The sequence below is a fragment of the Oncorhynchus masou genome, chromosome 19, assembly GCF_036934945.1.
Source record: "Oncorhynchus masou masou isolate Uvic2021 chromosome 19, UVic_Omas_1.1, whole genome shotgun sequence".
NCBI classification, from domain to species: Eukaryota; Metazoa; Chordata; class Actinopteri; order Salmoniformes; family Salmonidae; genus Oncorhynchus; species Oncorhynchus masou.
The window spans coordinates 13068634-13093633 of record NC_088230.1 but is presented as its reverse complement, the minus strand read 5'-3'; the positions used below and the strand labels follow the sequence as shown (position 1 = coordinate 13093633).

General features: G+C 46.8%; 1 protein-coding gene across 5 annotated transcripts in view; it reads left to right on the top strand.

The window, feature by feature from the left end:
- The window catches only part of LOC135505824 (neurexin-3b-like), a 450362-nt gene that overhangs the window by 32842 nt on the left and 392520 nt on the right, over positions 1-25000 (top strand). Inside the window, exon 3 of one of the 5 annotated variants that reach the window (XM_064924994.1) lies at positions 6202-6224. The exons of the other annotated variants lie outside the window; for them this stretch is intronic. Coding sequence (XP_064781066.1) covers positions 6202-6224 — 23 coding nt within the window. The remainder of the gene's footprint in view (positions 1-6201; positions 6225-25000) is intronic. 5 annotated transcript variants of the gene reach the window in all.

The following is a 25000-nucleotide window of genomic DNA, read 5'->3' as shown; positions in this document are numbered from 1 at the left end:
AACAATCACCAATCATTGAGTTAACAGCAGGCGACAAATTAACCAGGAGTCCTGCTGAGAGAACGTATTGTATTCACTATAATGAAGGTCACGACCTTTAGAGACACTATGTAAAGAGGAAAAATGTGTGTGTTTGTCTGTGTCTGTACCTGTATGTCTGTATCTGTGTGTCTATTTGTGTGTCTGTGTGTCTGTACCTGTGTGTCTGTAGCCGTGTGGCTGTGTCTGTATCTGTTTGGCTGTCTGTGTGTCTGGAACTGTGTGTCTGTGTCTGTCTGTGTCTGTATCTGTATCGGTATCTGTGTGTCTGTATCTGTGTGGATGTGGCTGTATCGGTATCTGTGTGTCTGTATCTGTGTGGATGTGGCTGTATCGGTATCTGTGTGTCTGTATCTGTGTGTCTGTGTCTGTGTATGTCTGTGTCTGTGTATGTATCTGTCTGTGCCTGTGCCTGTATCTATGTCTGTATCTGTGTATCTGTGTATTTGTGTGTCTGTATCTATGTGTCTGTGTCTGTCTGTGTCTGTCTATGTATCTGTAACTGTGTATGTGTCATGAGGCATGAGGTGACATATGAGCGTGAAGTGACATATGAGCGTTAGGTGACATATGAGCGTGAAGTGACATATGAGCGTGAGGTGACATATGAGCGTGAGTGTGTGTGTGTGACTTGCTGGTTGTGTGATTTATCAGTCCCATATAGGGAAACAAGGGATTCTTCTATTATATTAGATGTGTGGGCTTTACGCAATAAGCTGGATCACTGCAAATACTGCCAAAGTTACGCGCTGGTGTGTACACACGCACACACAGAGTACAAACACACACATACACGGTTTAAACTAGTTTGACTTGCCAATGGCATAACCGTTTGCATGCGTGCCCAGTGTGAGACTGTGGTATGAAGTCACCAGGGGTTCCAGTACAGTTGGTGCTGGTGGTTTGTACAATACTGTATAGTCAAAGAGTGTGTAAGCTTCATATACATTAGCCTTCATGTCACTGTACTGCCTGGGAGAATAACAAGAGTTGATTATAAGACTGATGGAATATTTAGGGGACGGTGGCGACTGTGTGAGTAAGTCTCTGGCTGCTCTCGCTTCTCTTTCCCACTGGGCCCAAACTGGTTGAATCAATGTTGTTTCCACCTCGTTTCAATGAAATGACGTTGAGCCAACGTGGAATAGACGTGGAATGAACGTCCGTGCTCAGTCAGTTGCCTCTGCACTATATCTCTAGGGGTTGTGTCCCAAATGACACACCCTATTCCCTATCTAGTGCCCTCTTTTTGACATTGGTTCTGGTCAAATGCAGTGCATTACCTAGGGAATAGGGTATCATTTGGGACGCAGCCTATAGAGATACAGTGCAGAGGGAAAGAGAGCAGCAAAGAGCAATGACCAGAGCCAAAGTAGTGTACTACATAGGGAATAGGGTGCCATGAGCCACAGATGCCTTTGGCAGGCTGTGTTCTTTCTGGCTTCAACAGGCAGGCAGCTGGCTTCATCAAGGTGACCTTTGTCAGTGTTGTGTTCCGCTGTCCCGCCGCCATGAACATAATCACTTCTCGAACAATACCCCGGGTCAATTAAACCTATCACACACTGATTCTGACCTCTGGGCTTGTTGAAGCTCTACACAACCTAATGGATTTACAATGCTATGACATGCAAAGCTACAAAGCCAGAGCCAGGCAGTCAAGAAGCAGAAGGACATGTGTGTTTATTTTATTTTCCCTTCTCTTATCTCCTCCTCTTTTTGGGGTGTTTTTGCTCTGATTCCCTTCCCAAAGCAGCTTAGGAAACAGCCAGAGGCAAGAATGGAGTGATGCGGTGGGGTGGGAGGAGGCTCCTCTCCCTCTCTCCTAAAGTTTTTACAGAGAGAGAGAGAGACACAGAGAGAGAGAATAGACAGAGAGAGACAGAGAGACAGAGAGAGAGATAGAGATAGAGAAAGACAAGGAGAGAGAAGAGAGAGAGAGAGCAAGAGAAAGACAGAGAGAGACAAGAGAGAGAGAGAGAGAGAGAGAGAGAGAAAGACAGAGAGACAGAGAGAGAGAAAGACAGAGAGAGACAAGAGAGAGAGATAGAGAGAAAGACAGAGAGACAGAGAGAGAGAGCGAGAGAAAGACAGAGAGAGAGAAGAGAGAGAGAGAGAGCGAGAGAGACAGAAAGACACACAGGGACAGAGAAGAAAGAGAGAGAAAGACAGAGAGAAAGACAGAGAGAGAGATAAGAGAGAGAAAGACAGAGAGAGAGAAAGACAGAGAGAGAGAGAGAGAGAGAGAAAGACAGAGGGACAGAGAGAGAGAGAGAGAGAAAGAGAGATAGAGAGAGATAGAGAGACAGAGAGAGAGAGTGAGAGAAAGACAGAGAGAGAAGGGAGAGAGAGAGTGAGAGAAAGACAGAGAGAGAAGAGAGAGAGAGCGAGATAGAGAAAGACAGAGAGAGAGAGAGAGAGAGAGAGAGAGAGAGAGAGAGAGAGACAGGGAGAGAGAGAGAGAGGAGAGAGAGAGAAAGACAGAGAGAAAGACAGAGAGAGAGATAAGAGAGAGAGAGAGAGAGAGAAGAGACAGAGAGAGAGAGAGAGAGAGAGAAAGACAGAGGGACAGAGAGAGAGCGAGAGAAGAGAGAGAGAGGAGAGAGAGAGAAAGACAGAGAGAAAGACAGAGAGAGAGATAAGAGAGAGAGAGAGAGAGATAGAGAGAGAGACAGAAAGACAGAGAGAAGAAAGACAGAGAGAGAGAGAGAAAGACAGAGGGAGAGAGAAGAGAGAGAGAGAGAGAGAGAAAGACAGAGAGAGAGAGAGAAAGACAGAGGGACAGAGAGAGAGAGCGAGAGAAGAGAGAGAGAGAGAGAAGAGAGAGAGTGGTCATTCAGTCTGAGAGGGATAATAATCCCTGCATGTTTCTGTTTAAAGCTGTAATCCCCCATTATGTTCTGTTCTGTTCTGTCAATCCATGTTCTTCATTAACTGCTGCATTGGCCATGCTGCTACTGCTATGAGCCAGGACCAGGATAAACCAAGGGTAAACCACTCCTCATCTAGTCTCAGGCTAGTTCTCTAGCTGTTCTCTAGCTGAACGAGTCCACAGCTTTAGCAATCCAGTCAGACCTCAGGATACAGCTGAGCCCAGGCATCTTTACCCAGGCTACGCTACTCCTCAGCCAGGGGACTAGAGGTTGTTTACCCAGGCTATACTCCCCAGCCAGGGGACTAGAGGTTGTTTACTACTCCTCAGCCAGGGGACTAGAGGTTGTTTACCAGGCTACGCTACTCCTCAGCCAGGGGACTAGAGGTTGTTTACCCAGGCTACGCTACTCCTCAGCCAGGGGACTAGACCCAGGCTATGCTACTCCTCAGCCAGGGGACTAGAGGCCCAGGCTACACTACTCCTCAGCCAGGGGACTAGAGGTTGTTTACCCAGGCTACGCTACTCCTCAGCCAGGGGACTAGAGGTTGTTTACCCAGGCTATGCTACTCCCCAGCCAGGGGACGAGAGGTTGTTTACCAGGCTACGCTACCCCTCAGCCAGGGGACTAGAGGTTGTTTACCCAGGCTACGCTACTCCTCAGCCAGGGGACTAGAGGTTGTTTACCCAGGCTACGCTACTCCTCAGCCAGGGGACTAGAGGTTGTTTACCCAGGCTATGCTACTCCTCAGCCAGGGGACTAGAGGTTGTTTACCCAGGCTACGCTACTCCTCAGCCAGGGGACTAGAGGTTGTTTACCCAGGCTACGCTACTCCTCAGCCAGGGGACTAGAGGTTGTTTACCCAGGCTACGCTACTCCTCAGCCAGGGGACTAGAGGTTGTTTACCCAGGCTACACTACTCCTCAGCCAGGGGACTAGAGGTTGTTTACCCAGGCTACCCCTCAGCCAGGGGACTATTGTTTACCCAGGCTACACTACTCCTCAGCCAGGGGACTAGAGGTTGTTTACCCAGGCTACGCTACTCCTCAGCCAGGGGACTAGAGGTTGTTTACCCAGGCTACGCTACTCCTCAGCCAGGGGACTAGAGGTTGTTTACCCAGGCTACGCTACTCCTCAGCCAAGGGACTAGGACCAGGCTTTACCCAGGCTAAACTACTCCTCAGCCAGGAGACTAGAGGTCGTTCACCCAGGTTACACTGCTCCTCAGCCAGGGGACTAGAGGTCGTTCACCCAGGCTACGCTACTCCTCAGCCAGGGGACTAGAGGTTGTTTACCCAGGCTACGCTACTCCTCAGCCAGGGGACTAGACCCAGGCTACGCTACTCCTCAGCCAGGGGACTAGAGGTTGTTTACCCAGGCTACACTACTCCTCAGCCAGGGGACTAGAGGTTGTTTACCCAGGCTACACTACTCCTCAGCCAGGGGACTAGAGGTTGTTTACCCAGGCTACGCTACTCCTCAGCCAGGGGACTAGAGGTTGTTTACCCAGGCTACGCTACTCCTCAGCCAGGGGACTAGAGGTTGTTTACCCAGCCAGGGGACTACCCAGGCTACTCCTCAGCCAGGGGACTAGAGGTTGTTTACCCAGGCTACGCTACTCCTCAGCCAGGGGACTAGAGGTTGCTTACCCAGGCTACGCTACTCCTCAGCCAGGGGACTAGAGGTTGTTTACCCAGGCTACGCTACTCCTCAGCCAGGACCAGAAGTCAGAACCCATCATTCTTATGGCTCGAAGTAAAGCCATGGAGCTCCCAGTTTAGTAGAGGTAGTGTCCTTGCCTGGCTGGTATGATAAGTCAACTCTGCAGCCCTGTGGGTCACTTATAGTGTCGTCACACCAGTCATGACAACCTAACTACTGTGACGGACGGCTCAGTGTGTGTGTGTGTGTGTCAGATCAGAAAGGGCAGATGTGTTGAACATGTCTGGAGAGGTCGTGTCAGCGCCAACAGGCTCAGTAATATGCGTTGTGTTATTCCATTGTCGTTTGTCCATACAGGAGATTATAGGGTCTTCGGTTAACACTGTACCCACACGCTGTGCAGCACAAACACGGCAATACAGCTCATTATGTCATACTGTTCCGTAATTACAGTTTGTATACCAGGTATTACAGAACCAAATCCCAGTACGGCGGCTCTGTCTCTGGACGGGTTGTCGCTGAGTTGCAGACAGTCCTGCCTTGAAAGTGGTTCAGGGGAGAGAAGAAACATCCAGGTGAATGTGTCTCGGAGAGCACTTTGACTCGTCATTTACTTTGTGGTAAATGAAGCAGAGCTGGTGGTGGTGTCGAAGCTGTAGAAGGCTGTTGCTAGCGACATCAACCGCGAGACGCTCCTCTCGCGCACGAGACGCTGCATCTGGCTCGGGACTGATTTGGCTCGTTACGGAGAAAGAGGAGAGAATTAATGCGTGTCATTAAATTGAAGTGTGTTGCTCTTTGCCTTGTCTTTTCTTTCGGCTGGGTAGACAAGTGGGGAAGAGAGGGAAATGCGGAGGGGGATGGGTGAGAAGGAGGGCGGGGGTGGGAGAGAGAGGGGGTGGGAGAGAGAGGGGGTGGGAGAGAGAGAGAAAGACAGAGAGGGGGTGGGAGCGAGAGAGAAAGAGAGAGAGGGCGAGGGAGAGAGAGAGAAAGACAGAGAGGGGGTGGGAGAGAGAGAAAGAGAGAGGGCGAGGGAGAGAGAGAGAGAGAGAGGGGGTAAAGAGAGGAAGAGAAATGTACGTGGGAGGAGAGAAGGGGAAGGGAACAGGAAGAAAGAGGTGGATTCGTGGAGGAAAGGAGGCAAAAGAAAGACAAAAAGGAAGTGAGGGAAGGGTAGAGGGAAGGGTAGAGGGAAGGGTAGAGGGAGGGGTAGAGGGAAGGTAGAGGGAAGGGTAGAGGGAAGGGTAGAGGGAAGGTAGAGGGAAGGGTAGAGGGAAGGGTAGGTGGAAGGGTAGAGGGAAGGGTAGAGGGAAGGGTAGAGGGAAGGGTAGGCGGAAGGGTAGAGGGAAGGGTAGGCGGAAGGGTAGAGGGAAGGGTAGGGGGAAGGGTAGAGGGAAGAGTAGAGGGAAGAGTAGAGGGAAGGATAGAGGGAAGAGGAGGGGAAGGGTAGAGGGAAGGGTAGAGGAAAGGATAGAGGAAAGGGTAGAGGGAAGTGTAGAGGGAAGGGTAGAGGGTAGGGTAAAGGGAAAGGTAGAGGGAAGGGTAGAGGGAAGGGTAGAGGGAAGGGTAGAGGGAAAGGTAGAGGGAAGGGTAGAGGGAAGGGTAGAGGGAAGGGTAGAGGGAAGAGGAGAGGGAAGGGTAGAGGGAAGGGTAGAGGACAGGGTAGGCGGAAGGGTAGAGGGAAGGGTAGAGTGAAGGGTAGAGGGAAGGGTAGAGGGGGGATTGCAGGATGATGGTGTTGGTTCTTGGTGGGACTAAATGATGATGACATACTGAAGCTTATTGCTTACCTCAACCATGGGAACAAACCATGGGATTATCCAGGTCAGAGAGGGGGACAGAGGAGGGAGGGGGGCAGAGAGAATGAGGGAATGAGGGAGCGATATTTTGTCATGCCAATAAAGCATTTAGAATTTGTATTTGAGAGAAGAGAGAGAGAGAGAGAGAGAGAGAGAGAAAAAGAGAAAGAGAGAGACACAGAGAGACACAAAGAGAGATACACAGAGAGAGAGAGACACAGAAAGAGAGAGAGACGGAGAGAGAGAGACAGAGAGAGAGACCGAGAGAGAGAGAGAGACACACACACACACACAGAGAGAGAGACACAGAGAGAGATAGAGACAGAGAGAGAGAAAGAAACAACACCATTCAAATTGACACAGAAACAACACCATTCAAATTGACACAGACCAGGAGCTCTATAAGACAACAACGACCAGATTCATGAGAAACGTTGAATGGATTAGAAAAACTAAACTAAAGGACAATAAACAAAATTCAAACTTGGAGCTCTATAAGAAACTAAACTAATTACTGACCAGGAGCTCTATAAGAAACTAAACTATTACTGACCAGGAGCTCTATAAGAAACTAAACTATTACTGACCAGGAGCTCTATAAGAAACTAAACTATTACTGACCAGGAGCTCTATAAGAAACTAAACTATTACTGACCAGGAGCTCTATAAGAAACTAAACTATTACTGACCAGAAGCTCTATAAGAAACTAAACTATTACTGACCAGGAGCTCTATAAGAAACTAAACTATTACTGACCAGGAGCTCTATAAGAAACTAAACTATTACTGACCAGGAGCAAATTAAGAAACTAAACTATTACATGAAACGGACCTGATGGCATCTATAAGAAACTAAACTATTACTGACCAGATGAAACTCAAACTCACTAGTCAAATTTAAAAAGCAACATTTCAAACTTGTGCAACATTTCATATTTAAAACTGTTTAATTTGATCCTGTAGGTTATTTCCCTGACACCTGACACCAGAACCCCAATCTTTAAGAACAGAGACAAATTTGGCCCTAACAATTACAGAGTCATTTGTGTGAATAGTAACCTGGGGAAGGTTTTCTGTAGTATTATAAATGTAAATTCTAAACTTCCTTCATTTGCACAATGTCTTGAGTAAATGAGGCAGTGAATGAACTGAGAGAGAACGCCCGCAGGGAATTCTACGCCATTAAAAAACAAATTCAAATTGAAATAACTAATTCAAATTTGGCTTCAACTAATTGAATGTGTCATTGAACCAATTGTACTTTATGGCAGCGAGGTGTGGGGTCCACTTGCAAAACAAGATTTTACCAAATGGGACAAACACCCCATTGAAACCCTGCATGTAGAGTTCTGTAAGATTCTCCTACATGTCCAGAGGAAAACTACAAAACAATGCATGCAGGGCAGAATTAGGCCAACCTCCACTAATAATAAAAACTCAGAAAAGAGCAATTAAGTTTTGGAAACATCTAAAATACAGTGACCCCCTCTCATATCCTTACCAAGCCCTGCAATGCCAAGAGCTGAGCAAAGAAAAGAGTTCACAAACCTGTTCCACTAACACACTGAAGCCTCAGGACCAGAACACCCAATCAATCAGAATAAACCAAATGACAACACAGTCAAAACAACACTACATTGCTTATTGAGAAACACAAGCACAAGCACAAAGCAAAATGCAGTGCTATCTGGCCCTAAATCGACAGTACACCATGGCCAACTATTTGACCATGGTTACTGATCAAAACCTTAGAAAAACCTTGACGAAGTACAGGCTCAGTGAGAACAGCCTTGCCATTGAGAAGGGTAGACACAGGAAAACCTGGCTCCCTGTAGAGGAAAGGCTGTGCAACCACTGCACAACAGCAGAACCTGAGACAGAGCTGCATTTCCTGACAAAATGTCAAAAATATAAAACAATTAGAGTGTCATTTCCCCAGATTTGAAACCCAGTACTCAAGGTTTCAAAGACCTCTCTGATGGGAGTAGGCTACCCATCCTGTTGAGGGAGGACGCAGAGAATTGTGGGTTGGCAGCGCACTACATCTGCCAGATGAGGGACAGTGTCTGACAGACCAATCAACCTGCACATGTCCTCTACTGTATGCTTATTGTTATTTTTGAATGTATGGTTATTTTGACCCTTGGTTATTGTTGTTACTGTTGTCCCGTTGACCATTTTGATTCTTATTATTTTCATATTGTAAATATCCAAAGTAAGCTTTGGCAATATGTACATTGTTATCTCGAGCCAATAAAGCAAATTGAATTGAATTGAATTGAGAACGTGGGAGAGACAAGCTTTATAATAGCTACCCACAGTGCTCACAAGTTAGCATGTCAGAAGCATAATAACATGTGAATATATAGTGTCTGCTGGTCTTTCATTTCCCACATCACTATTAATGCATAATTTTCCCTGCATAGAGATAAACATCCTTACAAAAGCACTATGTGGTGGCACGAGTTGCCTGACCTCGACATCAGTTTCTGTGGGTAGCATGTGTGTGTGTGTTGGTGTTGCGTGTGGCTGTGCGATCGCGGGCACATGGGTATGTGTGTGTGTATGTTTATGTGTGTGTGCGTGTGTGTGTGTTTAGAGTTGATATTATTGACTGTGAGAGGGAGAAAGAAAGAGAGAGAGAGAAAAGAGAAAGAGAGGGCGAGAGAGACAGAGAGAGAGAGAGAGAGAGAGAGAGAGAGAGGGGGGGGGGGGCTGTCTGCCTGTACTGTGCTGAGCCTGAGGGCAAAGCCACTCAAGAACATCCCCTGCAACTCAAGTGACCTGCTTTCCGAATGGCCCTTTTTCCCATTACACAGAGTGGCATTTCATTTAGGGCCCGTCATTCATCTTTTCTTTTCTGGCCTGGATCCGCTCTCTCTTGGTGCCCCCCCATCTCTCAGCTTCTCCCTCTCTCTCCCTTTTCATCTCTTTCTTTCTCTCTCCCTATATCGTCCTCTCCCACTCTCCCTTTCTCCCTCTACCTTTATTTCCCTCTCTCCATCTATCCTTCCCTCCCTCCTTCTTTCCATCTCCTCTCTTTGAAGCTTTCTCTTCCTCTGGACCCTCTCTCTCTCTCTCTCTTTCTATTTCTCTACCGCTCTCTCTCTCTCTCTCTATTTATCTACTGCTCTCTCTCTCTGTTTTTCTCTACCGCTCTCTCTCTCTCTCTCTCTCTTTCTCTACCGCTCTCTCTCTCTCTATTTCTCTACCCCTCTCTCTCTCTCTCTCTCTCTCTCTCTATTTCTCTACCTCTCTCTTTATTTCTCTACTGCTCTCTCTCTATTTCTCTACCTCTCTCTCTCTCTCTCTCTATTTCTCTACCTCTCTCTCTCTCTCTCTCTCTCTCTATTTCTCTACCGCTCTCTCACTATCTCTATTTCTCTACCGCTCTCTCTCTCTCTCTCTCTCTCTCTCTATTTCTCTACCGCTCTCTCCCCCCTCTCTCTCTCTCTCTCTCTCTCTCTATTTCTACCGCTCTCTCTCTCTCTCTATTTCTCTACAGCTCTCTCTCTCTCTCTATTTCTCTACCGCTCTCTCTCTCTCAATGTGTGTTGACTTTTCTTGTCAATCTTTTCCCTGTCTGACAGAATATTAATCACTAGTTGCTTTTGGTGGAATTGTATTTTAAAGATACATTAGTATAGTGAATGTTGAGGTTGAGAGTAAATATGATTATGTCGGAGCCAAATGACGTTTTTTTCATTCTGAAAACCAGGACACATAAAACCAGCCTTGTTGTAACCTGGCAGTGAATTTATAACTGAGGTCCATTGCCCAAGTTTTCATCAGGACACCAGTACAGGCACAAATGTACATTTTAAACAATAAAAACACAGTGTACAGAACATCAGAAGGATGAAGAAAATCTAAATAAGGTTTGCCTTTTTTTGTTTTCGGTTTATTGATCACAACCCTTGTTTTAAAAGATATATTTAACAGATATTTACTTTCATATAAATATAACTTCACCAAGAGGCAAAATTAAATTCTAATGATTTACAATATTCATGTTTACACAGACTTTCAAGTACAAAAACAAGCAAATTGTGTATCTTCAGCGTTCTCTCCCCCTCTCCCTCTCGTTTCTTACTCCCTCTGCCCCTCCCTTGCTTTCTCTCTGTCTCTCTCTCTCTCTCTCTGTCTCTCTCTACCCTCGCTCTTTCTTTCTCTCTTTCTCTCTCTCTATATGTCTCTTTCTCCCCTCGCTCTCTCTCATTCTCTCTCCCACTCTTTTCTTACTCTATATTCCTCTCTCTCTCTAATTCTCCCTCTTTCTTAATGCTGAGTCTCTGTGAGGTTCAGCACTCTAAGGATTTGTACAGTTGTCCTTGAAGGAACACCTGTGAGAGGGAGAGGAAGGGAGGATGAGAATAAAAGGAGTGGAGGTTGAGAGAGCGAGTGATGATAAGAGATGGGGAAAGAGCCTGTGTGATTCTCTCATAGTCTTTGTTGTGCAGAGGGCATAGAGAAAAACAGAGAGAGAGAGATTGAGAGAATTGCGAGCGGTGCTTTCACACAAGGAGCGCTCAAAGACATGATAATGGCTAGAAGGTAGAACGTTAGAACCCTCAGGGTGGAACAGAGATAGAACAAACACTCTTAGGTTCATTCGTCCTCTGGCAACTGGTTGGACTGATTCAGGATATCTGAAATCTGAATGACCTACCTGTATACACTTTATAGGCAGGCCTATCCTCTCCTCCTCCTCTCCTCTATCCTCTTCGCCAGCTCACCTCCTCTCTTCCTCCTCCTCCTCCTGTCCTCTAGCCTCTCCTTTTCTCTCCTCCTCTCTTCTACCTCTCCTCCTCCTCTCCTCTATCCTCTTCGCCAGCTCACCTCCTCTCCTCTCCTCCTCCAGCTCTCCCCTGATCTGATCTGATCTGCATGCAGAGTGTATCGTCCAATCCCAGCCCATACATTTAGATAGAGATTGTGGCCTAGCTAATCTGACAGGGCTTTATGGATACACTCATTCATGTCACATTGGCCCTGCTGATTTTCCAGGGTTGCGCCCTAAATGGCGACCTATTCTCTATATAGGGCACTTTTTCTGATCATAGCCCATAGGTGCCTGGTGAAAAGTAGTGCACTATATAGGGAATAGGGTACCATTTGGGACAGAGTCCTATTCTCCATCTCTAACACTGCCACACGGTTAAAGACCGGGAAATGAACAAACGGACGTATCGCCATCAGAAAACCATTAATGTTTTTGAAGACCATTATTTTCCCCCTGTGTTGGCCTATCCATCACCTTTGATATTTATAGATCCCGTTTAACTGGATGGCGATGGTTGTGAATTGGAAGGTGGATTGGAAGGTGCGTGTGTTGGTGTATGCGCTTGCGACCATGTGTGCACGTATTTGTGAAATGAGGGTGTGTGTGTGTGTGTGTCTGTGTGTGTGTGTGTGTTAAAAACAGGCTGTGCTCGGTCTAGTTGGGTAATGAATGAGATGAAAATCACTAATGAGAAAATGCATCAGTGGATTGTTTGACCCTAGAGGTGAGGTTATTATGCTCACCTAGTATAATAACCCGGTCGAATGATCACAATCTCCCCATCGGTTACCGTATAATGATGACCAAGGTGAAATTACATCACCCCATATTCATATACTGTACTCAGCCATTTGACTATCCAGCTTTCTCAACAAGATGATACTACTAAATATATAGTAGATCTAATTTATATGGCACTTTCTATTACAGAGATGATCTCAAAGACGCTAGGAAACTCAATACGGTTCACATCTTTTCATACCATCAATGTTGTATTAATTCAAATCAAACTTTATTTGTCCCATGCGCCGAATACAACAAGGGCAGACCGTACCGTGGTATGCTTACTTACAAGCCCTTAACCACAGGGCAGCTCAAGAAAAAGTTAAGAAAATATTTACCAAATAAACTAAAGTGAAAAATAAAATAAAACAACAATAACGAGGCTATATACAGGGGTTACCGGTACCGAGTGCAGGGGAACAGGTTAGTTGAGGTAATTTGTACATGTAGGTAGGGGTGAAGTGACTATGCATAATGATATGCATATGACTATGCATATGATAATAAACAGTGAGGGGGGGGGGGGGTCAATGTAAATAGTCCGGTGGCCATGTTATTAATTGTTCAGCAGTCTTATGGCTTGGGGGTAGAAGCTGTTAAGGAGCCTTCTGACCCTAGACTTGGCGCAGTGGTAGCAGAGAAAACACTCTATGACTTGGGTGACTGGAGTCTCTGACAATTTTTGGGGCTTTCCTCTGATACCCCCTAGAATATAGGTCCTGGATGGCGGGACGCTTGACCCCAGTGATGTATTGGGCCGTACGCACTACCCTCTGTAGCGCCTTACAGTCAGATGCTGAGCAGTTGCCATACCAGGCGATGATGCAACCGGCCAGGATGCTCTTGATGGTGCAGCTGCATCTGAGGACCCATGCCAAATCTTTTCAGTCTTCTGAGGGTGAAAAGGTGCTTTTGTACCCTCCTCACGACTATATTGGTATGTTTGGACCATGATAGTTCGTTGGTGATGTGGACACCAATAAACTTGAAACTCTCGACCCGCTCCACTACAGTCCCGTCATGTTTATGGGGGCCTTTTCAGCCCTCCTTTTCCTGTAGTCCACGATCAGCTCCTTTGTCTTACTCACATTGGAGGAGAGGTTGTTTTCCTGGCACCACACTGCCAGGTTTCTGACCTCCTCCCTATAGGCTGTCTCGTCGTTGTCGTTGATCAGGCCTACCACTGGTGTGTCATCAGCAAACTTAATGATGGTGTTGTAGTCATGATTGTTTGTTGGTGATGTGGACACTAAGAAACTTGTAACTACCAGTACACGTCCTGGTAGTCCATCTGGCCCCGCGGCTTTGTGAATGTTGACCTGTTTAAAGGTCTTACAATGATGCATACAATGGCACCATACTGCCAGGTCTCTGATCTCCTCCCTATAGGCTGTCTCATTGTTGTCGTTGATCAGGCCTACCACTATTTTGTCGTCAGCAAACTTAATGATGGTGTTGGAGTCGTGTTTGGCCACGCAGTCCTGGATGAACAAGGAGTACATGAGGGGAGTAAGTACACACCCCTGAAGGGCCCCAGTGATGAGGATCAGCATGGCAGACGTGTTGTTGCCTACCTTCACCACCTGGGGGCTGCCCGTCAGGAAGTCCAGGATCCAGTTGCAGAGGGGGGTGTTTAGTCCCAGGGTCCTTAGCTTATTGATGAGCTTCGTGTGCACTATGGTGTTGAACGCTGAGCTGTAGTCAATGAATAGCAATCTCACGTAGGTGTTCCTTTTGTCCAGGTGGGAAAGGGCAGTGTGGAGTGCGATTGAGATTGAGATTGCGTCATCCGTGGATCTGTTGAGACGGTCTAGGGTTTCTGGGTTAATGGTGTTGATGTGAGCCATGACCAGCCTTTCAAAGCACTTCATGGCTACAGACGTAAGTGCTACGGGTACGGGGCGGTGGTCATTTTGTCAGGTCATCTTTGCTTTCTTGGGCACAGGGACTATGGTGGTATGCTTGAAACATGTTGGTATTACAGACTCGGTCAGGGAGAGGTTGAAAATGTCAGTGAAGACACTTACCAGTTAGTCCGCACATACTCTGAGTACATGTCCTGGTAATCTGTCTGGCCCCACGGCTTTGTGAATGTCAACCTGTTTAAAGGTCTTACAATGATGCACACAATGATATTTAATAGATCACCTGGTCTCTATAATGAATGAACAGTTTGTGAATGAGATTGAATGTACATTGTGTTGTGTTCAGGTACCGTAGTGTGTGATATTGTCATGCAGAAGCTTTGTTTACCACTGTGTAGTGTCGTGTTAGTATTTTGATCATGTTCAGATCTCTAGCTGAGACACACACTGGGATGTGAATAATCTTTCCTCTGTAGTGAGCTCGAGTAACCTTCAGATAGAGAGAGAGGGGAATAGAGATACATGGAGAGATAGAGGGGGGAGAGATGGAGAGAGAGTGAGGATGGATAGAGAAAGAGAGAGAAGCGGAGGGAGAGATAGGGTTAGAGAGGGAGAGACCGGGGGGTGGAGAAGGAAAGAGCGAGAGATAGAGCCCAGTGCAGCGTGGGTACTTACCATATCTAGCCCGTTCAGCTGAGGACCAATCACCAACACAGGCTGGCCGCTGGGCATCTGTGCAATGCCTCCTGGGAAATAAATGAACAGATTAGACGTGCGTGTGTGTGTATTTGTGTTTATGTGTTAGTGTGTGTTTGCATGAGTGTGTGCATAACCGCTGTGGACAAAAAATCTTGCCGCCCTGTTTGAGCAGTTCTGAGCTGTTTGTACAGCCAGGAAACCCTCTGCACAAATATACTTTCAGACTATATTGCTTTGACCTGAGAGATGAGCTGCTGCTTTTCTACAGTGGCCTATGTGGCCCAAGTCATCTCGGACAGCCTTAGGGCTAAGCTCCAGTTCCAGGTCCCTCCACGACGGCCCAGCTGCTCATGGAGGTTCACCCAGATGCTATGGGAACACCCGGCATCCCAGCGCCCCACATCTCCTCTCTCTGCTTCCTCAGCCATTGTCCTCCCCGTTTACCCCCTCTCTGAGGTGGAGCTGGGCCCCATTCCCCCTCATTCTCCTCAGCCTCCATCTTCCTTGTTCTCCCCCTCCCTGTTCCAGGCTGGATGAAGTTGTCATCCTGATTATGAATGGCTTCTATGATCTCTACCTTTGCTTCAGCCAACACAATATTGGTTTATTTTGAGCATATGAATGCAGAGGTGGGAGAGGTATAATTAAGGACACTTTATATTAAAACCTCTTGAGCCCCACGGTAAAGCCAGCACGTTTTGGAGGACTTCAAGCCATGTGTGTGAGACACAGCCTGCTGGGTTGTTGCATTAGTCTGTGTGATTAACCAGGGCTGAGCTAAAGTGTTGTTTTTTCTGTGTGTGAGACAAGGGCGGATCCCGAAAACGGTTCTTCTCACAAAAACATTTGTAAGATCCGAACAGTTTGAGCGTCAAAACTATTATGACCGTCTATGAAAAGCTGAGACTCTCGCGAACATGTAACCTGCTCTATGACGCTCACAAGGTACACCACAGTCGTTAGACTGGTAAGGGGATCTTCTACAGTACATAGAAGATCACAGGAAATCCCTGGACGTGGTGTCTATAATACAGTAAAACGCTCACATAGTTGCTGTCTCAAACTCCACACAGTTGTCACTGACTAGCTGGCTATTCATTACCCACTGAGGAAACAACTTGTGCACTCACAGCATTCTTACGAATACATTCTGCATCAGCTAATTGCTTGGCAGACGTGTGTCAATAAAACGTATGAACGCAGCTGTTTGTGTCAAACTGTGCGCTGCGTGTAGCCCTGGTTGTCCTGAAAAGAACATGGTGAAACACTTCAAGGTGAAACTATGAGGGCAGAGCTAGCAGACTCGTGAAAGTAATCCACTTCAGCTGTGGGAAGCCTGGTTTCAATGGAGTTAAAGGTTTTGGGGCAAAGCGCCGACGGGGAGAACAAACATATTTATCTTTCTGATCTCCCCCAACACTTTTTGCCAACAGCTAAACATCGAGCGAGCCTCCGCCGCCTCACCCTCCCAGAGAAGAAATAGCTGAGTTACTCTTACACTTGATCAGGTTGGATAGAGAGAAGGACTGTGAGATGTTTGTTGGGAAATGCTTCCCTCGCGAAGCCAAGCCCCGTGATTCACACCAGACTGGCTTTTTAACACCAGAGCAAAACTAAAAACAGACACACTCACGACACCGGCAGAGACACACCCACACAACAACAACAACATCAGCAGTAAAAGACCAGAGAGTCAACAAAAGCTTCTAGAACCACAATGCCCTTGTTCTGATGATGATATAGACAGGAAGCGTTTAAATGCCGTTCCATCATCCTCCCTCCCCTCTCTTACACAAATAGCCTTCTGCCTCATGATCTTTTCTGAGAATAATGGGAAACATGAAGCATCTATGACAGGGCTATTGAACTCTTACCCAACAAGATCCAGAGTCTGCTAGGCTTTCTGTTCTACCTGATAATTCATTGACTGCACCAGGTGTCCCAGGTCTAAATCCCTGGTTAGGAGGGAACGGTGAAAAAATGCAGTTGAACTGGCTTCGAGGTCCAGAATTGAGTTTGAGGGATCAATGAGATCAATGAATGAAAGAGATCTTTGATGCCGACTTGTGAATATCCCTCTGTCTAGTCGTGTGTGTGTGTGTGTGTGTGTGTGTGTGTGTGTGTGTGTGTGTGTGTGTGTGTGTGTGTGTGTGTGTGTGTGTGTGTGTGTGTGTGTGTGTGCGTGCGTGCGTGCGCGCGCGTGTGTGTGTGTGCGTGCGTGTGTGTGTGTCTTGTTGTATGTCCGGCCGTAGAGGTCAGTGCATAATCATCATTTGTGACGATCAGTCTAGCAGCAGGGGGACAGTTGAGAGACACGGGGTCCTGCTTCATTCCTCAGAGCTCTCTGACTCTGTCTCTAACATCTCCCACTTTAAACCATCACCCTTCAGCTGGTTTCCTATCTGTTGGGATTCTTGGCAGATTGGAGTGTTTGAATAGCATCTGAAGTGTTGCTGTCCAAGGAGCATGGCAAACTGTGCCAGCTAGTTTGGAGTGCCAGATCTCTCGAGAGGGCCCGAACATCTTTGCCTCGGGCAAACTGTTTTCCTTCTCCTGCCACCCTCTCTCCTCCCTCTCTCCTCCCTCTCTCTTTGGTCTTTTCCGTGCTTCCCACTGAGCCTGTGAGTATGTGCGCATCAATGTGTGTGTTTGTGTGTGGGCCTGTTTGTTTCAGCCTCTCTCTCTGTGTGTGTCTGTGTGTGTGTGTGTGCGCGCGTGTGTGTGTTTGTATGTGTGTGTGTGTGTGTGTGTGTGTGTGTGTGTGTGTGTGTGTGTGTGTGAGTGTGTGTGTGTGTGTGTGTGTGTGTGTGTGTGTGTGTGTGTGTGTGTGTGTGTGTGTGTGTGTGTGTGTGTGTGTACAGTAGAGCAGTGGTTCCCAACCTTTTTTCAACTGTGGCACACCTTGATGGGATATTCAATTCGAATCTTCCCTCCATCTCATCTGATCCATACTGCAAATCATCTATTTTACGTGACAAGGTTTATTACAGATGAAATAGGCTTTATTTGAACTATTGTCATCGTTACCCATGATTGTTAGTTTGTGTGTACTTTGCTTGTGATGCGCGCACCTCATATAATACAATTGTAACAACAGCCTGAGTTCACTGGGCTTGAAACAACGATACAGATGTAACCATGTGCCATTCCATGTATTATCCGAGCATCACTAGTGCTCCCAAGTCAAAACTCCCTGTACGTTTAAGAGGTTACGTTTACAAGTGAGTGTTCCAAAAATCAGGACTAGGAAAAGTTTTGCGGAACACCTGAGAGTTCCTGAAGGCACACTAGTTGGGAACAGATGGGACGTAGTCTGTAGTATCCATTTCAGCAGGCAAGAAGGGCCTCCATCCCAGACCCAGACCACCACAGATGGGCCTAATGGACGTCAGCTATTCTGACTGCTGCGTCACAGCCAGGGGCCGTCCCGTCCATCCTGTCCTGCTGGTGTTGGAGTGAGTGAGTGAGTGAGTGAGTGAGTGAGTGAGTGAGTGAGTGAGTGAGTGAGTGAGTGAGTGAGTGAGTGAGTGAGTGAGTGAGTGAGTGTGTGTGTGTGTGTGTGTGTGTGTGTGTGTGTGTGTGTGTGTGTGTGTGTGTGTGTGTGTGTGTGTGTCTGTGTCTGTTTCTCTGTGTCTGTGCCTGTCCCTGTGTGTGAGTATGTGTAAGAATTCTATTTAGTCTGGTTATCAGAGAGCCAGAGATGACTTCCCTGTTGGCAGAAACCTCAGTGAGATGCTGTCGACTTTTCAGTGAGGATCAGGCACACATGTCTCACCTCCTTCTGTGCCTCTCTCTGGCAGGCCGGACCTTTTCTTTGATTTGTCACAAGGCTAAAGAGGTTTGTTTGCAGCTATTTGATGATTGTTGATGTTACTAAATGTTGGTGTGCATAACGTTATCGTAAGGCCAAGCATTAAAACGCCCGACTCAATTAATCGTGCTGTTAGAAATTCCAATCTGGTGTGCTATTGGGGCTAAGACTCTCCAACACTGCTGTCCATGGTGCTGAAATACGGCACACACTGTTGGTTCTCAGATGGGTACTGTCCATGGTTCTGAATCACATAGCAGCTGGTGGCTTTCAAAGTGGAACTATTCATGGCACTGATGCATTGGTAGTGCCTCTGATTGGAACTCTCCGTGGTCCTGAAATAGAGAAATGCCTTTTGGAGTGTATGAATCCACCCAGTCACAGATGGGAAACTATTGCTAGAGTGGCACAGCTTCTTTTCCTACACACAGGGCCATCTCAAGGCTGTTAAAGTGGTGTTGGAGAGTACTTCCTGGTGTGGGTGTGCTGTGCTTTCCACTGAATGGGGACTGGTGTTATGAGTGTGATGATAGTTTGACCTGGCATAAATCCTCTTTCACTGATCTACCCTAGACCATCTGCTCCATCTATCTATCTATCTCACCCCCCCCCCCCCCCACACACACACAAACACACACACATCAGATTATGCTTTGTAGTGTGCTGCTGCTGTCCAGTGGTTTCACAGCAAATCATTTCAGGTCAATAGTCAGCATGAGCACTATCTCACCTTCGCTAACTCATCTAACCCCACATCCCCCTTCTTCTGCCCCACACATCCCCTTCTCCCATCCAGATGGTAAGATTTTAGAGGCATTTAAAACTCAGTTGACATGAGGTTTGTGATTGTAACCCACCCTATGCTGTGCATGCCTGTAATCCCTAGAAAATGGTAGCGTTTTGTATTTTTCTCCATAATCCCTCCTTGGTGCAGTGGAACACTGGTCCTGTCTGACTTCCTAAATAGAGTAGTTTTAACAGGAAGATGTAATGATAACTGGAACACTCAGGTTTTATGGGTATTTCTGGTGGTGCCGGTGGTGAGGTATTTTCGGTCACATTTTGTATATGTGGAACAAACAGCAGAACTGACTCCTTCTCTTTGCAGCAGGGTTGGGCTCAATTCAGAATTCTGGAATTGACTCCCATTCAACTCATGAGTTTAAATTCAAATTGAATTGGCTACACCCCACAGGATGCAGTTGAGTTTAAGTCACAGGAAGTGGAATTGAATTCAGTGCAATTCAAAGACATTCCACTCCGTCATAGAACTTGGGTTTCGTTGAATCTGACAGGTCACACTTCCAGATACCAAGAATATATCACTTTTCTCTGGAAACAATGTTCATCAACTCTTTTAACGGTGCTTAGAAGACGCAATCATATTTCCACCAGGCATTTAATCAGGACATTCATACTAAAAAGTGTTAATTTGATAATAAAATGTGTGTTAAATATTTCACTCATCACTTAGCTGTATGTCAGCTGACCTGGATAGTGCAGGAGGAGAGTGAAAGGATAGATAACATCAGGAGCACATTAGATATTTTGGCAGAGAGTTCTGAGAAGCTCTCAAATGTTAGACCACCAAAACCAATGACGTAAGTGTGAGAATCTGTTACAGAACCACTCCCTCCCTCTCTTTTCCTCCCTCTCTCAATTCCTCCCTCGTTTTTCTCCATCGCTCCCTTTTTCTCACTCGCTCGCTCCTTCCTTCTACCTCCCTCTACCTTGTTTTTCCCCATTTCTCTATCTTTCTCCCTATTCCTCCATCCCTCCTTGCTATAGCAGTGGGTGTACTAAGCAGGGATTAGGCTGTGATTGGAGTGCTGACGTGATAGAGAGCTCTTCTCTTCATCTGGGGCCTCTTATCCCCTGCAGTCCCCCAGAGAGGCTCTCTAGGCCAGGGCTACACTCTGAGAGAGAGGACAGCCTCTCTACCTCTCCCTCTGGGTTTCCAAGGACTACCCTGGAAATGGTCTCTCTCTCTCCTTCTCTCTCTCTTTCCCCCTTCCTCTATCTCTTTAGCTCCCCTCTCCCTCTCTCTCTCTCTCTCTCTCTCTCGCTCTCTCTCTCTCTCTCTCTCTCTCTCATTCTATCACCCTCTCAGCTTTATCCCTACTGGCTTTATAGTTTGTCCTCTATATATTTTTCATCCCCAGTCAGTCATGGACTGTTAGATATATACAGTCTCTCTCTCTACATGAAGTGGCTATCCTCCAGACAAAGCCCTCTCTTAGTATCTCTGCCCTTCAGTCTTCCTCTGGGTGTCTCCCTATCGACCCCCCTCTCTATATCTCCCTCCCTCTCCCTCAGTCTGCCTCACTGACTACCTGCTGTGCTGTAATGAGTCTTAAAGGGTCATTGAAAGTCAGAAGGGGATTACTAGTGGCACCAGTGTTAATAAACGATGAACTCCAGAGTCTTCCCATTCAGTAGACGGGCCCGTCTGTGAATATTCAAGGAACATTTCACTGACTTGCACATGTGTTTGATGGTGGCAGCCCAAAATAAAGAATTACATTTTTTTTCTTTGATCACATACGCTTGTAACGCTACACGCCAACCCACAAAGTTGCTACTTGCTAACATAAATGATAAACTTGCTAACATAAATTTACAAATGATTGAGTGGCCAGATGTCATGCCAGAGTCGTTGCTGCTGGCACCACGCTGTGCTCTCGTCCTACAGTCACTACCTACCACAAACCAAATCTTAATTGCATTTCCACGTGTTCCAAATGGCAACCTATTCCCTACAGAGGGCACCCTATTCCCTACAGAGGGCACCCTATTCCCTACAAAGCGAAATAGGGTATTATTTGGAACACAATCCATTGGTCCCCATCCAGTTACGGCGCTGCTCTGCCAGTGATTAACACATCAAAGGGAGATCTGGGGCACGTGGTGCACTCAGCATATTGTGTAGCTTTATTCTACCTGCTAGTCTGCTCCCATTCAGACGGAGAGTCGGCTTTGAAGTCAAACTGCTGAGAAGAGAGGGAGAGAGAGAGATGGGGAGAGAAAGAGAGAGATGGGGAGAGAGAGAGAGAGAGAGAGAGAGAGAGAGAGAGTAAGAGGCAGAGAGAGAGAGAGACGGCGAAGGAAAGAGATGGGAGGGTGGATAGAGAAAGATGTGGTACAGAAAGGTTAATGGAGAGAGAATTAGAGAGAGAGTGTGCATCGGAATGAAAGATGGAGTGAACGAAAGGCAGCTGGAGAGAATGAGGATCAGAAAGAGAGCGATGGAGTTGCCCACCGGGGCTAATGAGATTTTTCATAGCGACGCTTGCTTCAAGTTTGTTGATTAGCTAATATTTGATTTTCTCTCGTTCCGGCCCTCCTCCGTGGCATTCTACCCTGCTTCTGTTTGTTCTGGGAAACGCCTGTGATCACTTCGGTAGCCATGATTAACACACACACCCACACTACACTGACAGGAAGGAAGAAAGGCATTCCCCTGTACCCTGCTTATACACACACTGTCATGATCCTTCATTCATTCAGCACCTTTCCAGATGTTCAAAGCACTGTAAGGGGGAAGCTCATCTCATCCACCACCAATGTGTAGCACCCGCTTGGGTGATTCATGGCAACCATTTTGTGCCAGAACACTCACAACACATCAGCTGGAGACGAGTGATATGTGCCAAATAGGAATGAGGGGGGTGATTAGGTGGCCATGATTGAAATGGGGCCAGCTTGAGAATGTAGCCATGATACTGGGGTTAACACCCCTAAAATGAGTGTCATGGGATTTTTAGTGACAACAGCAAGTCAGGACAACGGTTTAACAGCCCATCTGAAAGCAGCACCCTATGCAGGGCAAAATCCCCTTCACTGCCCTGGGGGATTGATTTTGAACTCAAGACCAGAGGATAGAGAACCCCCTACTGACCCTCCAACACCACTTCCAGCAGCATCTGGTCTCCCATCCAGGACCAACCCTGCTTAACTTCAGGAGCAAGTCAGCAGTGGGATGCAGGGTGGTGTGCTGCTGACATGAATAGTGAGAACAACGAATAGTGATTCTGATGTAAATACTGTTTGCATGTGTTATATGTGAGCATTTCAGCTTGTCAGTGTTTCCTTCAGTTAGTCCTCTGTTTGAGTCTTCCTTCCCTGTTCCTACCACTGTGTAGCTACCATAGATGTTGAACTACACTGAGTGTACAAGACATTAGAAACACCTGCACTTTCCATGACAGACTGACCAGGTTCATCCAGGTGAAAGCTATGATCCCTTATTGGTGTCACTTCAGTTAGTGTAGGAAAGAGCACCACCCGGCAGTGGGGGACAGGTTAAAATATATATTTTTAAGCCTTGGGGCAATTGAGACATGGAATGTGTATGTGTGCCATTCAGAGGGTGAATGGGCAAGACAAAGGATTGAAGTGCCTTTGAACGGGGTATGGCAGTAGGTGCCAGGCGCACCGGTTTGAGTGTGTCAAGAACTGCAACGCTGCTGGAATGTTGACGTCCAGCCAACCTGACACAACTGTGGGAAGCATTGGAGTCAACATGGACCAACATCACTGTGGAACGCTTTCGACACTTTGTTAAGTCCATCCCGTTTGAATAGAGGCTGTTCTGAGAGCAAAAGAACACTCAAAATTTATCTTACATTCAGTCATATAGAAGACGCTCCCATCCAGAGCGACCCACAGGAGCAACCAGGATCAAGTGCCCCGCTCAAGGGCACATCGACAGATCCCCCACCCAGCCAACTCGGGACCCCCCCCCCCACACACATCTCCACCCCCTCTGAGCCACCTTACAGACTGGCTAAATCTCTGCTAATCACCAGCACTGAAGATATATGACTAACCAAAGTTCTGAATGACCTATACAGTTCCCTCTGTGCAGTGGAAGTCTTGGAACAGAAGCTAACCTATGGTGCTGTACTTAATGGGACTTAATAGATCGTAAATTGATCCGGGGGCGGTTCCATAAAAAGAAGCCAAAGCCTCAGAACGAACCTGACCTCAGATGCTCTTCATTCACAGAACACACATACACACGGGCTTAGCTTGGCCCTCTTTCTGTGTCCTCTTTCTGAAGTTGAAAATGAGTGTGGGCTGTTGAAGTGAGACAAAGTCAACCTCCTGTGCCCTGGCTAATGCCACAGCAGCAGAAGTAGCACAATCCTCCAGACATCGGTTCGAATACTGTTCGATACCTTTTCAAATACTTTAGCTGGGCTTGGTTGTGCTAGTACAATAAAACCAATAGAATACCTGCTCACAAATGTGCAAACACCGTCTGGCTCTCCAGGCAGGCTAAATCAATTGCTAAAAGTGTTTGAAAGAAAACAATACAACTTGAACCCAGGTTTGTTATCCACCAGTAACACAGTACATGAGGCCATTCACAGCAGTGATATTCACAGTCTATTGGGTCTGTGAGAAGGACTTATTGTGCCTGTTTGTGGCATTACCCTTGAGACTGTTGAAAGGAAAAGCACATAGTCTGAGGCTCTGTATGTCTGGGTCTGTCTGTGTCCTCATTCTGTGTCTGAGCCCTGCCTTTTAGAATGACTTCTGTTCTTTCAGATCAAGTCTGCTTTTCTCTCTATGGCGTCTGGTTGGGACTGTATTCTCTATGGTGTCTGGTTGGGACAGTATCCTCTACTGTGTCTGGTTGGGACAGTATTCTCTACTATGTCTGGTTGGGACTGTATTCTCTATGGTGTCTGGTTGGGACTGTATTCTCTATGGCGTCAGGTTGGGACTGTATTCTCTATGGTGTCTGGTTGGGACTGTATTCTCCATGGTGTCTGGTTGGGACTGTATTCTCTATGGTGTCTGGTTGGGACTGCATTCTCTATGGTGTCTGGTTGGGACAGTATTCTCTATGACGTCTGGTTGGGACTGTATTCTCTATGGCGTCAGGTTGGGAATGTATTCTCTATGGCGTCCGGTTGGGACTGTATTCTCTATGGCATCTGGTTGGGACTGTATTCTATACTGTGTCTGCTCGGGATAGTATTCTCTATGGTGTCTGGTTGGGACCCTACTCTATGGTGTCTGGTTGGGACTGTATTCTCTATGGTGTCTGGTTGGGACTGTATTCTCTATGGCGTCTGGTTGGGACTGTATTCTCTATGGCGTCTGGTTGGGACTGTATTCTCTATGGCGTCTGGTTGGGACTGTATTCTCTATGGTGTCTGGTTGGGACTGTATTCTCTATGGTGTCTGGTTGGGACTGTATTCTCTATGGCGTCTGGTTGGGAGAGTATTCTCTATGGTGTCTGGTTGGGACAGTATTCTCTATGGTGTCTGGTTGGGACTGTATTCTCTATGGCGTCAGGTTGGGACTGTATTCTCTATGGTGTCTGGTTGGGACAGTATTCTCTATGACGTCTGGTTGGGACTGTATGATCTATGACGTCTGGTTGGGACTGTATTCTCTATGGTGTCTGGTTGGGACGGTATTCTCTATGGCGTATGGTTGGGACTGTATTCTCTATGACGTCTGGTTGGGACTGTATTCTCTACGGCGTCTGGTTGGGACTCTATTCTCTATGGCGTCTGGTTGGGACTGTATTCTCTATGGTATCAGGTTGGGACAGAATTCTTTATGGCATCTGGTTGGGACAGTATTCTCTATGGTGTCTGTTTGGGACTGTATTCTCTATGGTGTCTCGTTGGTACTGTATTCTCTATGGTGTCTGGTTGGGACTGTA